This window comes from Centruroides sculpturatus, unplaced genomic scaffold (assembly GCF_000671375.1).
Source record: "Centruroides sculpturatus isolate CEXI.00-Female unplaced genomic scaffold, Cexi_2.0 scaffold714, whole genome shotgun sequence".
NCBI lineage: Eukaryota > Metazoa > Arthropoda > Arachnida > Scorpiones > Buthidae > Centruroides > Centruroides sculpturatus.
The window spans coordinates 108,409-124,783 of record NW_019384967.1 but is presented as its reverse complement, the minus strand read 5'-3'; the positions used below and the strand labels follow the sequence as shown (position 1 = coordinate 124,783).

At 26.2% G+C, this 16,375-nt stretch overlaps 1 protein-coding gene across 1 annotated transcript in view; it reads right to left on the bottom strand.

Moving 5' to 3' along the window:
- The window catches only part of LOC111632530 (tachykinin-like peptides receptor 99D), an 80,471-nt gene that overhangs the window by 19,587 nt on the left and 44,509 nt on the right, over positions 1–16,375 (bottom strand). The window contains exon 3 of the mRNA XM_023376972.1: positions 3,740–3,890. Within this exon, the coding sequence (XP_023232740.1) occupies positions 3,740–3,890 (151 nt within the window). The remainder of the gene's footprint in view (positions 1–3,739; positions 3,891–16,375) is intronic.

Here is a 16,375-nt window from a genome sequence, read left to right as displayed (position 1 = left end):
AAAAATATTATATGGAATTGAACGAAAATGAAAATTTGCTTGATAATTCAACTACGCTTGTTGGAGAACAATAAAAACACTACACTCAACAAGCCACCAATAAAACTCAACTGCCTAACCTATAACCAAAGTCTCCTTTTAATTTGTTTTTTTAAAAAAGCGCTTGACAAACTTGCCCCGCATGCCGAAGTTGCCCCGGTCTCCCCTATGTTCTATAATTTATTAAAAACATTATAAAACGTTTTCTGTAGATACTATATAACAAACATTATATAATTCCTACAGATTGTACAACAGTAAAAATCGATATACTGTACCTTACTATAATATACTGTCTAATGTTTAAAAAAATATTATTTGAACTTCTTTAGACAGTATAAATAAGATTATTTAATGTTCTTATACAGTATATAATGTATAATGATACATTTCAGTATATTATTATATATTGTACAACAGTGACATGCGATGATAGGGAAGCTGTGCCGGCCGATGTGTATACGATGCTTTGGTGTGTAGCATACATGAGCTAAACCGTGACAACCGTGAGGTTGGTGCTCTGTAAAGCGCAAGCGCGAATGCCTATAATCTGGTTACTTTACAACATTCAAATATTTTTGCCGTGGAAGCTTTCCCGTACTCGACAATACAACGCTTCCATTGGGAATATGCATATACGAATTTATATTCGAATATACAATAGCAATCTTATCACTGTTTATCACATGTATAGAAATTTGTAATAAAATACATAATGCGGTTATAATAAAATATTAATTTTAAGTGATTCAAAGTATGTTAAAATACAAAAATAATCGCACAATATGTACACTGGTGGCCAAGTAAAATGCAACATCTGCAATATCTAAAAGCCTACAGGTGTTGCATTTTACTTGGCCAGCAGTATATTTATATTTTAGAAAATACAAGGGAAGCGGTGCTTCCACAGCTTCCATGGACAGCAGCCACTGTTGTACAACATTATATAAGATTATATAGTACAATATAATGTATTACACAATAACCTTTGTATAAGATTATTGTGTAATATAAGAATATAATAATAAGAATATAATATATATAGAAAACTCTTTAAAACCTAGATTAATATTTTGCTTTTTAAAATATTTTTAAAGTACAGTAGAGCATCGATTATCCGACTGAATTGGGGACTCAGGTTGGTCGGATAACTGAAAAATCGGATAACCGAAAAGAATGAAAAAATTACATTATTAGTATAGTATATTATTATATCCCATGTAATTAGTATATTAGTATATCGCTATTAATTAACTTCGCGTTGAATTTTCATCGACGTTAAGCCTAACAAATTTTTTTAAAATAATAATCGTCGCTATTGTATCGTTAAAAATTATTTTTAAGTTTGAGTTTCCGTCGGATGAATAAATTATTTTTTTACAAATTAAAAGACAAAGTCATTCTAAAAATATATTTCAGACGATTACCATTTTTACATAGTGTTCTAGAACAAATTACAGACAGCTGGACCTTCCTTTTTAGGCTACACAACTGCCTATATTTAAAAAGTTCCTTAAAAAACACAAAAAAACCAATAAATATTAAGAAAGTTCTTCTTTAAAATTGGAATGGTAAATGTTACGACATCTTGGTTACTTCATCCTTGTCCATCTGGGTTTCTGGTATTCATCCGACGGAAACTCAAATATATTGTTAAAATTCGTCACCAGAGGGATACCTTGGCCTAATCTACATTTGTCAGCGCTAATCCTCAGTAGATAAAAGGAGCCAGAAACCCAGATGGACAAGGATGAAGTAACCAAGATGTCGTAAGATTTACCATTCCAATTTTAAAGAAGAACTTTCTTAATATTTATTGGTTTTTTGTGTTTTTTTAAGGAACTTTTTAAATATAGGCAGTTGTGTAGCCTAAAAAGGAAGGTCCAGCTGTCTGTAATTTGTTCTAGAACACTATGTAAAAATGGTAATCGTCTGAAATATATTTTTAGAACGACTTTGTCTTTTAATTTGTAAAAAAATATTTTTAAGTTATTTTATTGCTCACAAAACAAACAGCGACTCATAATTAGAAAATTAAGCCTCGTTTAAATACTGGCCGCCCTTCAACAGTCGAGACGTGTTGCCAGCTAAAACACGCAAAAATTTAATAAAAATAATATTAAAGTAGCCAAGACAATAGACAAATATTGTAGTGCCACATCACTAGCGGACATTTGAATTTTGCCGACTAGAACGGTCGGTTAACCGATGTGACGGTTAATCGGGGGGGACGGACAATCGATGCTCTACTGTAATTGTTAGTAGCAATTGTTAAACACTCAATATACATCTCTTGAATTATTCAATTACAAAATGTAATTCCCTTTTCATAAATATACAATTCATCATATGTCATTTTATTCAAATTGTTATTCATTTGTTTTCTTTTTTAAAGATTTATTTCCATCTAAACTATAATCTGTTACAATAACAGAAAGAAAAAAAATATATAAAATAAATCACAGGAAATACTTAAGTTATCAAGAGGTGGAAGTGAAGAATTGTCTTGTACGAATCATTTCCTTTGTTTCTTGTACACTGACTGCTTATAACTTCTGTACTTCTCCATTACATGAGAGAATAATATATAAAGAAATGGTTTCTTATCTCTTGGGAAATATTTCCTGCACTCTGACCAACAATTCCAAATACATAAATTGTTTTTCCTTGATTGTTTCTATATATATAAAAAAAATACTGTTTCTCTTCTGTACGATTAAATTTATAAAAATTCTAGTTCTTTCCCCATTTTTCTGCTTCTTTACACTCAACCTTATACATTTGAAAAATATATTTTGTGAATTATAAATATTCTAACATAGTAGACTGTTTATATGAGTTTCAATCTGAGTCTATCAGTCAAGATCCCTTGTGTATTAACTCTTATCCAGTTGTCTTCAGTAAACATTACTCCTACCTGAATATAAGGTGTTACCTAGGTGATGTAATGACGTCATTGAAATTGGATGTTTGGGTTCAGTTGTTTATGCATGCATTATGTATTCGCTGATGGATCTAAGTATATATTTGTTTAATAAGCAGAAAGGCCGTTGGCTAGGTGATAAATGTACTTTTATTTACTATTATGTAGCTGAAGAGATAGGCGTCATTAGCAAATTTTTGCTTTTATTAAATAAAAATGATAGAAAAATAGATATTTTTGGATAATTATTGTCTTAAAATAATTGTTAAAGTTTAATGTAAGATTATATACCTTTGTAGAAAGTTCGTTAAAGGAACTTTTAAGAATACAAAGACTTCTTTGTATATAATTGAAAGAGTATAAAAAAAATCAACCTGAAAATGAGAACAATAAAAAGGCGTATTGTGTCCATTTAGAAGATGTATTTTTCTTTTTATTTTTTTAGAAGTGTTAAGAGTTTGTTTGGCATTGATCTAACATCCATTATTGATCTAGTCGTGAGGCCAAACTCATCTGTCTACATTCAAAAAACATATGCATTCTTAGACAAAGCTCTAATATAAGAAGCTTCTTAATACAAAATTATATAAATTTACTTATTTAATTTTCAAAAATATATAGGCCTAATAGAATTCCTCAATTTGAATCGTAAAATCATTCAAGTTCTCTAGAAAGTCCAACAGATTTTACTGTTCTTTCTTCTTTTTGTAAATGATAAATTTGACTAAAAATAATCTTTTGATGATAAATTTTGTTGAAATTTATTAAAATATTTACCTTTCTTTTTGATTTGATGTTTTCAACTTGTCGAGCTGTGCATTCTCCGATGCTTTGACTACCCCAAAGTTCACGACCCACACGAAAATACGTGAATATCATTGAGATTATAGGAAAAATGTACGTAACAACAAAGATAAGAATGTTGTAACTAGAAAAATAATAAAAAAACATTTTTTTAATTAATTAAAGTGAATTAATTATAATTGAGATATTTACATTAATAATACAATTACAACAAAGACTTTACATGCAAGCTTTTACAAGTCAATTTTTTCCTTTAAAGATAATGTAGACTAATAATTTTTTATGCTAAAATAAATTATTGTAAATTTTATCTTAAAAATTAAAATTTCTTTAACAAATAATTGAAATTGTAATTTTAATTATAATAAATTATTTTATTGCAATTATTCCAATTATTTTACAATCACGATACAATTGAAAGTAAAGAAAAACAATTATTTAAAATAAATTTCAAAAAGTAATACAATTTTAATTAAGTTATAGTTAAGATAATTAGAATTAAAATAACTTCTAAAATTATATTAACTTAAACGATAAAAAAAAATCGTTCCTATGGTGTGAGTATGACGAATATAAAGGCCCCGTGTTTCTTTCACACGTGAATTTTTATATAATAAAAATAATTGTAATTATAATAACTTTTTAGAACATTATAATACATTAAATAATATTAAAATTAATCATAATTACAATAAGAAATTGTAATAAGTTTAAAAAAAACTCTAAAAACTAAAAAAAAAAATAAATTAAAATTATAACATATTTTCTCCAGAATGAATTTAAAAATCAGCGTAAAGTAAATGAATAATTTAAAAATATTTTTAAGATCATTTTTTTGTTATTTCTAATATACGAATATGAAGTTAAAAATTTGAAAAATATATAATATAATTAATAAAGAAAAATTTTAAATGTATTATAGAGAACTTAAGTTATACAAATAATATCACGCAAGTTACATCAAGATATTACTTTCAAGATTTAGTAAAAGAAATTAATATATTAAAAAAGTTTACTCCTACTTTACAAAATTATACTTTATACATATACTTTAAAAATTGTAAAAAAATAATAAAAATTATGACATTTTTCTCTAGAATAAATTTAAAAAAAGAAACATTAAGGATGATGCAAAAGTCAGTTAATCATTGTAAAAACTGATGAAAAAACGCAATTTACTTTAATCACGTTTCCACAAATTTTGTAAAAGAAAAATACGTTGTGTATCTAGAACAATAAATAAATAAAATACAGTTAACTAATTTTTGAGCCACCCTGTATTTCTATTTTTCTATAACGAATAGAAAATTAGCCGTAATTTTCTATTAGTAATAGTATGCGAATACAAACTTAAACTTGACATATTATCTGATATAATTAATAAAAAACTAAAAAAAAGAATGTATTATAGAGTAATGTAAGTTATATAAATGATATCACGCAAGTTACATCAAAGATATTACTTTCATGATTTAAGTAAAAAGAAATAACGTTTCTCCAAAAGGTTTACTTAGTATTGCATGCAATTACTTTTCTATATTCATGCATCTAAAAACAAAAAAAAAAGACTTTAATTTTGTTTTATAAAATTACATATTTTAACAGAAAGTTTAAAAATTCTCAACCTTTTTCATAATTCTGTACAGAATTTCAGTCACGCATGAAGTAAAAAATGTAATTATGACTTCCAATTCTTTATACAAATTGATTATTTTTATCTTGTTAGATCGATGATATATTTATATATATTTAAAGCTTTTCTTTTTCTTTATTTTTGTTTCTTTTGTAGATCGCGATCTATTAGTTGAGAGTTATATATAGTGGTAATGGATGATTGATGTTTTACAAAAATCTAGATGAGTAAATATTTCCTTTATAAATATTATTCGCGTATTAAATCCTTCAAAATCTTTAGATAATCTTTTCAGTACATATAATGAAAGGAATTTTGTTTATTTAATGCTTGAATGAATTTAATCTCTGTCGTTTTGTACTGAAGTATATATATTTATTTGAAAATTGAAGAGATTTTGAGTAATAAAACTAATCTTTTATTATTATAAATGTTTATTTTATTTTAACAATAATATGTATGTTTTATAAATAATTGTTTAAATGTATTAATTTAATGTTTTAGAGAGAAAATCGAATAATTTTCTTTTGAATGAATTGGAAGATTTTAATATTCGGTGTGTATAGGGAGGTTTTCCACCACCTGATCGTGTTTACATACGATTGTATGTAAACAACAATATTTTGAACGTATAGTTTCTGTACGTCCACATATACAAAATATGATACTGTTCTGTGAAAAAATATTTTAAACCAGATATGCACAGAGATATTGAGAAGACAAAGAAAGGGAGAAGAGGGAGGGGAAGACAAGAAGTGGGAGAGAGAAGGAAAGGAAGAAAGACGAGAGAGAGGAGAGAAGAGAGGGAGAGCGAGAGGAAGGTAGAAAAGACAAAAGAGAGAGAGAGAGAAAGAGAGAGAGAAAGCAGGGAAAGGAGAAGAGAAAGGGAATCGAAAAGAAAAGTGAAGATGGAGATAGAGAGGAAAATGACAATAGATGGGAAACAACTTTTCAGATAATTTTATAGATATTTTAAATTATATAAATTAATTCATCCTTCTCTTAATTTCGAACTTATTATCAAGAAGAAAATAGAATAATTTCTCCCAAAGTATCTTAAAAACTCAATATTTGATATATAATATGGAGCTTCTCAACCAGTAGATCGTAATTCACAAAATTATTGAATTTTGTGAATTACGATCTACTGGTTGAGAAGCTCCATATTATATATCAAATATTGAATTTAAATAATTGAATTTGTTAAATAATTTCAAAAGTGCTTCATTACTTAAAACAGATAATCGATTATAAAGGTTAAGAAGTTATGGCTACAGGCAAAGGAATTTAAATCACTTTAAAATCTTATTGAGACAATTATTCATTACAAATTTGCTAAAATATTTTTCTTTATACTTTTAATATATTTGTTTATAGCAATAATTTTTAAACATAAAGTAACTAAAAATAATATGAAGAAGTATCATTTAAACTTTGAAGGATACTTATGCGTTAGAGAATAGCATTAAGATGAGTGATTTTAGAAGAGAATGATCTTAATTAAGTACCGAACAAAACATTTTAATGGTTATTTATTGTTAGATGATAATGAATAGTTTTTAATGCAGATAACAACAGAGTCATATACTTAAAAGGGTTTCGGTGTTTTTAGATAGATGCAGAAACAATTAATAAGAGAAAGAGAAGTCAACAACAATTTGTGTCTGAGTTACAGCAAGTATTTACTTCTTATAATACTATCAACAAGGATGATAAATTGCCTATAATATCATTTCAAATTGAATTATATATTGATAATAAATGTCAAAAAGCACCAGGAAAAAAGAGGCTTCTATCTGATTTAAGATAAAAAAAAAAAAACCTTCTGGAGATCCTTAATAAAGCAATAGTTAGCTCACTTATAACTAAATTGGTGCAGATACAAATCTTCGTTCATCCTAATGGATAATTCTCATTGATCTTTGTAAAAAAAATACGGAAAAATAATAAATTGTGGCTTATTTATCTAATTATTAATAATTTTTAGGTGTTTTTTGTATATTAGACTGAGAAAAATTATTTTATTATAATAAATAATCCAAGAAAGATGCATAATAATTATTAAATGTATTGATTATGATGCAATTAAAGTATTTTTATGGTATTAATACAATTTTATTTATTAAAAACAATTTTTGTAAATTAAACAACAAATAATTTAAGGTAAATATATATATCTGATAGGAAAAAATTTATTTTATAGTCTACAGTGCACTATAATGTTAATAATGATAATATGAACGAAATTTGATTATCAGCTTTAGATTATAGTTAATTATAAATTACAACTTCTAAAATTATAACGAAAGTAACAGGACAACAATAAATTAAATATGATAATGCAATGCTTAAAAATGATACAGTCATATTCTTCAAAGTATATTATAATAGTAACTGCAGAAACAACGATTATAATTCAAGTGAAATTTGACTTATTTAAAGCTGATCATCCAAGGGATAGGTTGTCTAGATCCTAAAATGCATTATGCTACACGACAATGAGAATAGCAACGAGCAATTAATGAGCAATGCCGGGCTGCAATTTTTAACCATATTCTTAATTTAATCAATTTAAAATATATGTTCTCCATTTCAAATTATTAGTGTTTTGCTCCTGTACATCATACTTTTCCTGATAACAAAGAGTCATGTCAGTCATCTATGCATAATTTTTTCAAATTGCAGACCTATAAATTCTCAATAAATTAAACATGATAATTCGATGCTGTTTTTTTTTTACTATTGTCAATACTGTATGTCATTATATCAATAGCACTAGCAATAACAATAACATCAGTAACGGAACCAACAACATTATTTAGCTCGTTACTGTGAAACTACATACTAAATGCATATATATTCGTAACTTTTAAATTGCATCTCAGCGACAGTTAATAACATATTTAACTAATTGCTGTTTTAATTCACTTTGAAAGTTACAATATCAATCAACAAGCAGATGACTCCATTGATCCAAAAATTTAAAATATTTTAATAAAAATTAACATAATCCTGACATGTATTTTGTTAGAACGGGAGGGAGAAAAAAAATACAAAAAATTTTCAAATAATTTTATTACATTTTACCATCAAAATTGAATTTTTTTCCAACTCAAAATGATAAATAACTTTTATCATTACAAGATATATAGAGATATTATTAGATATGACATATTACATTTAGTGCAAAGTATTGTTATCAGCATTCAGTTTCAATCAATTGTCATAAAAAGAAAGCAATAAAAATTGTCTTTTCACGCTTGTCTTTCTGTCATTATATTTGACACGATGCAAGATTGTAACTTGGAAGAATCGTTCAAACGATATTATTGCACTCAGTTTATTTGAGAAAGTGTTTTGTGTAAACAACTTTCCAAGAAAATTACGTACAGAGTTGTCCAAAAGTCAATTAACCATGGCAAAGAATAAATTGCCGTTTTATTTAAGGTTTAATTATTCAAAATCTTTACAAAAATTGCTAAATTGCTTGTAATTAACACACAGTTAACTGGCTTTTGGGCCATTATTTATATGAATAGATTTATGTGCAGGATGGTCAAAATACCTTAACCCACCGTAAAGCATACATCACTGTCTTATTTAAGTAGTTTATTACTTACAAAACTTTACAAAAATTGCATAATCGAAAACAAACAACACGGTTAACTGACTTTTGGGACACTGTGTAGAATATAATTAAGTAAAACTTTATAATCAAACTAATTAAAAAACAATTGTGAGAATAATTTAGATTAAAATTTGAACCAAATTATGACGATAAAGATTTTCTTAGAAAATAAGTTCAATAAACTTTTTTTTTTCATTTTAAATTCATTAAAAAACCTGAATAATTACTCTTAGTTTCGTTTACTTTTTCTAAGAACAATTTATACAATTTTTCTTTCGTTTATTAAAAAAAATTACAAAATTAATTGAAGCATCATTTCAAATTCTTTACAATAAAAATCTTTCAAAAAACATTCTTTTGATCTGATACGAAATATAATAATTAATTTCTTTTTAATATATAAAAATAGAAATTTTTATAAATCGATATAAATTTTTTAAAAAGTTAATAATTTATATTTTTCTAAAGAATTCTTCTTTAGAAAAAAAAATAATAATAATGATTTTAATAATCGAAATGAATAAAGTGAAGTTTTTTTGAAGACGACTTTTGTGTTTTCTTTGATTGATTCTGAATGCTTGTTAATATAATTAAAAAATTATTTTAAAATTTATATTTTTATACATTAAAAAATAATAATATGTACATATATATTTTATAAAACATTAAATTAATTATTTTGGATATTTATTTTAATTTCATATTCTTTTTTCTTGTAAGTAATCATTTTTGTTTTTATTTAAGTAAACGTCTTGTTGCATTTTTAGATTTTTTAAGAAAATCTTTAAGAAAAAAATCTTAAAATATCTTTCTAAAAATTGCTCTTAATCAAGATTTCATGTTCTTAACCATAACTTCTATTAATTTCACTTAATTAACTTATTATATAAAGAAAATGATTTTATATATTATTTTTCTTTAAAAATTCTCTTTGAAATGTTCAAATATTTAATAAATTAATGAAAAAGTTTAAAAATAATTTTGATTTGATAATTATATATTTTTAATGCAAGAGAAAATATTTAAAAAAAACAATAATTAATTTAAAATTTATAAAGTGATGGCTGGCATAAATTTTACTTTTTCTAAATTTAGATATTATCTAGACATTTTGGCATAATATTTTTATATAATTATAAATATTGGGAAAAGAATTTAATAACGGTTTTTTCAGTAACTTGAATTAATTTGCTACTTTTTATATTTTATAAAAAGAAATTTGTATATTAATGAAGTATTCATACGATGGACTCCCGATATAGTGAAAACTCAAAAAATAGAGCTAAATCATTCACTATTTGCATAAAGAATAGCAAGATTCAACAAAATTGTTACCATATTGAGTGGTCACTTGGATATTAATTAGATATATAGAATATAATTGAATTTTATGTATAGGCCTAAATAAATAAATCTAAAATTACTTAATAATTTTTACAAGTGAAATTTTACGGTTAAGTACTTATACATTAAGTTAAGATCCTTAACAGATTATACGTATTCTTTTCTTTGATTGGCTGCAGAAGAAAGCGCGTAATAATAAACCCGACGTTTAAAAATATACAAGTACACGATGATTGGTGGAAATTAAATTAAGTAATTGTAATGTATTTTATTTATCCGTCTAATTTTTTTTTTCTTTTTGTCTTGTCCTTCAAGCAATTACCGGAATAAATACATATAATTTAATAAATATCCTGACGTTTTTAGAGTATTTCAACCAATAATTTATATAAAAACGATTTTTTATGCTACGTCATCACTAAAAAATAACACAAGACTGTTTCAACCTAAGAAATAAAATTTAAATAATTACAAGCATCTTTATTTTAATTTCTACAGATTTTTTGTACAATTATAAAAGATATTCTTTTATACAAAAAATCAACAGTGCAATATACGATAATCTTTTTATTTAAGAGATAATTTTGTTAACTACTACATAGGAAATTAGTGGAGAGAGCGGAATAAGGAATTAGTTAATATAATATAGTGAAAGCAAAATATCAATTGGTCAGAGGAAGAAAATCAAAGAAAATGCTTTCTTTTCTACCAAAACTAATCTATCATCTTGAAGTTTCTTGGAGAATATAAATAAAGTTATACAAGTGCAACTACAATAAATAAACAAAGCTATCAAAATACTGCATAGCCTTTCGTTGGAAGAATGTGATGAACTCTGAACACGTATATTTTAATAGAAATTTTAAATAAATAAATTGTTTAACTTGATCTAAGTTGTTTTTTAAGCACTTCATCGATCAATATACTCAACGTCTTCTTTAAAAGTGTAACCTGCGTATCATAAAATATTAAAATCTTATTTGAGAAGAATTAAATTAATAGCATCACTCGAGGTTTTTATAAAATGAAACAATTGAAAATGATCTGTAAATTGCTAAAAGTAGTCCATTTGTCAGTCCGTAGATTGCTGAGCGTTTCTTATTTTATAAATTAAATATTTTCTAATAAAATATTGGAAAATTTAATATTAAAAAAATGTTTTGAGTAATTAAATATTTAAATTGAAGCAAATTGAATAAAAACGTTTCATTTATTTGTCTTAAATGTGTTGATTATATGTTTGATTTTGCTGAAGAAACAATTAAAAGTTAATTACTTTTAATTGTTCTTAACACACTTAAAACAAATTATTCTTAAAATGTATAGAATTTAAGAAAATTAAGCTTCAAATTAATGTTTCAAATTATATTTAGGAGGTAAACAACAATTTGTAAAACCATTTTCAATATTGTTTCATAGAGCACATTATACTGTAATTGAATAAATCGAATTTAAATAACAATAATTTCAGAAAGTTATTAATTCTTTTATTTTATTTTATCTAATTTTTACACGTATTGCTTAACAGCATTTGATGGTAGTCCCCTATAACAAATGTAATGTGAGTATTTTAAATTTCATATATTGCAACATCTAAAAATAAATTCGTGTTTAAAATTTCACATATTGCAGTATCTAGAAATCATTTCGAGTATTTTTAGAATTTTGTGTATTGCGCCAGTTTACTAATCAAATTGATTGTTTTTTTTTGGAGCTTTATACATGTGATCATAAATTATAAATACAAAAATTAACTTAATATATTTTTTGAATTCCTTTCACGTATTTCATAAGATGTAAGAATAAGGAAGAAACTAAAATACCATAAAAGTAATTTAAAATATTTTAAAAGTATGGATTGGATTGAATTTGTGGAAGAAGACAACGCAACACATGGCTCTCTGCCAAAGAGAAATGCCTCTTGAGAGATTTCCGATGAGAGACTCGACCTTATTTAGATGTTTGACTCGTGAAGAAAATCCAGAAAACTCTAGGTGACCATTTCTTAAGCGAAGAGCGAAAGATGCCACCGCGACCAACTACCAATTCCTTACCACCGTTCAGTGGTAAGGAATAATTTCACTAGGCCACTAGTGGATATTCCTTAAAAATATGGATAGATCCGGATAAATCTGTAGACTTCTAAAAGTATGAGATTGTTTGGTTGGTCGTAATTAAATACAGAAAAAATTACCGCCACATTTTTAAGAACCCCATACCCTAGACGAGAATAGAAACAAAATAAAACTAGTTTTGTTAAAATCGGGAGACGGATTACCAAGTTATCGCCATGTTTTCTGCCCACGATATATAATTTATAATTTCGTATGACGTAACTTTGTAAAGTTGCCGATTACAGTCTTATAACTATACTTAAATCATCCGATCGGATAATTTCAGTGCAATATTGAAATTATCTCGCATTCTCTAAAACTTCCGAGTACTAGAGGACCCAACGGGTCGTGTGTAGAGTAGTACAGTACATACCTATAACTTTGGTTATAACTTAGATAACGCGAGTTCTAATTATTTAAAAATAATTATATTTATATATAAAATAGAATGGCCGGTTGTCTTCCTCTGTACACTTCTAAATCCTTTGACCAATATGCATCTTTATTTTACCGACCTTCCTGGAGGAAAAATACAAATAGAATGTCGGTTGCATAATTCGACAAAACAAAAGTTTTTAAAACATTCTAGAATAAATATTTCAAACGTTTATAGCCGGACTTTCGAAGTTACGAAAAAATGAAAACATAAAGATTTATGTGTAAAAAATATATACGGAGTGTTTCAAAAAGAATCATTCGATTTAAAATGATTATATTATAAAAAGTAACGAAGATACACACTTAAGATTAATTTTATATCACAGGCTAATCTGTGATATAAAATTACAGAGGTTTTTACGTACTAAATCATAAGAGTTCAATGTGTCCCTCTTTGGATGCATGGTAATGTTCAAAAGGTAATGAAATTCATCCTAAACTTTTGCGACAGGTTTCATAATCAAACGTCACCGCAAAACGTTATTGAAATGTTTAGTTCTCTACTGGCACGGCGGCGAGTGGATTTTTGTGGGCTGCGCGCGAAACTCAGCCGGATGCACTCCACATCGTCAGACACATGGGGACGACCAGTGGATTTCTGTTCACACAGAAAACCCGTGTCTTGGAATTGTTCATACTATCACCTAATTCTCTGGGAACTAAGTGGTTCAACATCATATTGTAGATAAAAATCATGCTGAACAGTTGTTACGGACCCACACTTCGCAAAGCGTAAAACACAAAATGATTTCTATTGTCCAGTCGCCATCTTGTAAATATGTGAACAAAGCATGCGGGTTCTGTCAACCGGCAACCATTTTACACTCGAGAATTTACTCTTTCGAACAGTACATCGTTCGATCAAACTGGATTAAAAGCTGAATAGTTATGATTTTTTTAAATCGGATGATTCTTTTTGAAACACCCTGTATAAAAAAATAATACGAGCAATTATATATTGTGACACCATCACAATGCCGGGCTGCAATTTTTAATCATTTTTAATTTGTTTAATTTAAAATATATGCTCTTCATCTCAAATTAGGGCTTGTCCCTGTTCATCATACTTTTCTGTTAGCAATAGAGTCATGGTGGTCATCTACCTAACACTTTTCGGGAAAAACGTTTGAATTGAAATAACGTGCCTTCCGGTTTGCATCGGAAGTTCGTTCATAGTTAATCCTTTGTCGGTCCTTTGTCGTATAGTTAATCTCGTGGCTTTCAGTCCCTAAGGTTTTAATATCTGGTCTCGTTTTTCATCTATCTAACTCCATTCTCAAGGTTAAGGAAAAACAGATGGACGGACGACAGTGGAAATTTATAGGTCTACAAATTTTTCAAATTGCAGCCAAATAAGAGCAAATAATAATAGCCGAGTACGGGAGTTATGCTACCCAATGCGCACGCTACGAGTTCGTATAGTGTCACTCGGTGTATATTTCAAAAAGTTCTCTCCACAGGATCAAGGTTCGAATCCGAGATGATCCGAGGAAAAATCTTTAAAACGAGATATGCGAAGGGGTTGCGCATCTATAAAACTGACTGTTTTCCTATTACAGTATCTATTCTTTACACATTTTAATTAAGTAATAAGTGACTCAATGGATGACGAGTGGTCCAGTATATATTAAAAGTATGTTTATATATATTGTTTTAATGACTTAAAAATTCGAATTAATTTAAATATACGAGCATAAAAATTTATTGCATTAAAATCTAATTCACGAATGAGAATTATAATTAAAAATAGCAGTCAAAATTATTACAAATATTTGATTATGTTCGTTCTAAATCAGTGAATATAAAAAGAATTTTTGGTGATTTACAAGGAAAGATGTTTTCTTAAAAGTTATATAACTGATTTAAAGTCTTTATAGAGAGTCTAAATTAAGAATAAATTGATTTCTTAATGTTCCATATACCAGATATAAAAGAAAATGATATATACCAAGTAATTGTTTACGTACTTACTTTACAGGTTATATAGGAATTCTTAAAGTTCCAACTCAGATATATAAAGTATTTCGAATATAGAATGGCGTATAGAATGACTAACGTTGAGTTAAAATTAAGGATTTACTATGTTGTGTTGATACAGTCAACAAATCTTATGTGGTTGAAATGCATGTAAGGGATTTCGACTATAGAAGATTTATTGATTCCATCAATATGAACACATTAAATTGGATTTTAACCACGGCAACTCATGACACTATCATGGATTTCTCTGATTGAAATTCGTGACAGTAGTCGTGAATTTCAACCATTGAAAATGAGAAGATTTGTTGATTTCATCACTATCTGTGATATATCATTTATGAATGGACGTATTATATTTTAATTTAAGAACATAGGATGTAATTTAAAGAGTAATGTTTTTTTTAAATTAAACTTTGAACTTTGTCAATTTGATTAAAAAGTACACAGAAGAACCCAAAAGTCAGTTGACAGTAGCATCTGATGAATTTGTAATAAAGCGAAGGATTTTAAAAAATATATCAAGCGTTGTAACTTTATATGGAACAAGAAGGAGCCACATTTTGAGCAATTTTTGTTAAATTAATTATGTTAGTATAAAATTAATTTGTCTTATTCAAATGATTTTTGTAAATTAAGCATTAATTGCTTAATTTACGAAAATCATTTAAATAAGACAATAAGTTAGTCTTTACAACGTTTAACTGACTTTTAGGACATCCAGCATATACAGACTACTTCAACAAGTTTGCATAAAACGGAAATTGAACATTATTTCTTATATTATACACTTTTAGTTAAATATACAGATCAATTAATTGTAAAATAACGTAAAAAATTGACTTTTTACTTCATTGTAATACTCATTAAAGTACGGTAATTGTAAAATAAAAGTTACTCATAAATAGAAAGATAAGTAAGATAAATAGGTTTGTAATTAATAAGCAATTCTTTTTTTTCATTTAGAACCATTATAGAAGATTAAAAATTTAGTTTTTATATTGTCAGATAGTTTATTAAATAGAAAATATTGATAACGAGCATCAAGGGTTGAATTTTGTTAGGTGGAATCATTAGTGCAAGGACTATCAGGAATCACTATATCTTGTAAAGAAGACATTAAAAATTAAATGTATTTTTTAAAATTAAAAATATAAATGATAATTAAATATATTATTAAGTTATTTATGAAAGTTTATCAGAAAAAATGTATAATTTTAATTATCTTCCTTTGATTCAAAGAAGCTAGTCTATAAAACTTCATATTAAATATGCTCAAAAATTATTTTAAAAAAATCTTTATTTACTCTAAAAATATTTAAAATATTTATAATATTTATTTAAAAATCACGTCATTAATGATAAACTAACTCAAAAAATAATATTTTTAATGACTTTTCTCGAATACTTCATTTCTATTAATGTTCATTTATAGCATATCATAAATTTCTGATTAAAAATTTAAAATTTAAAAA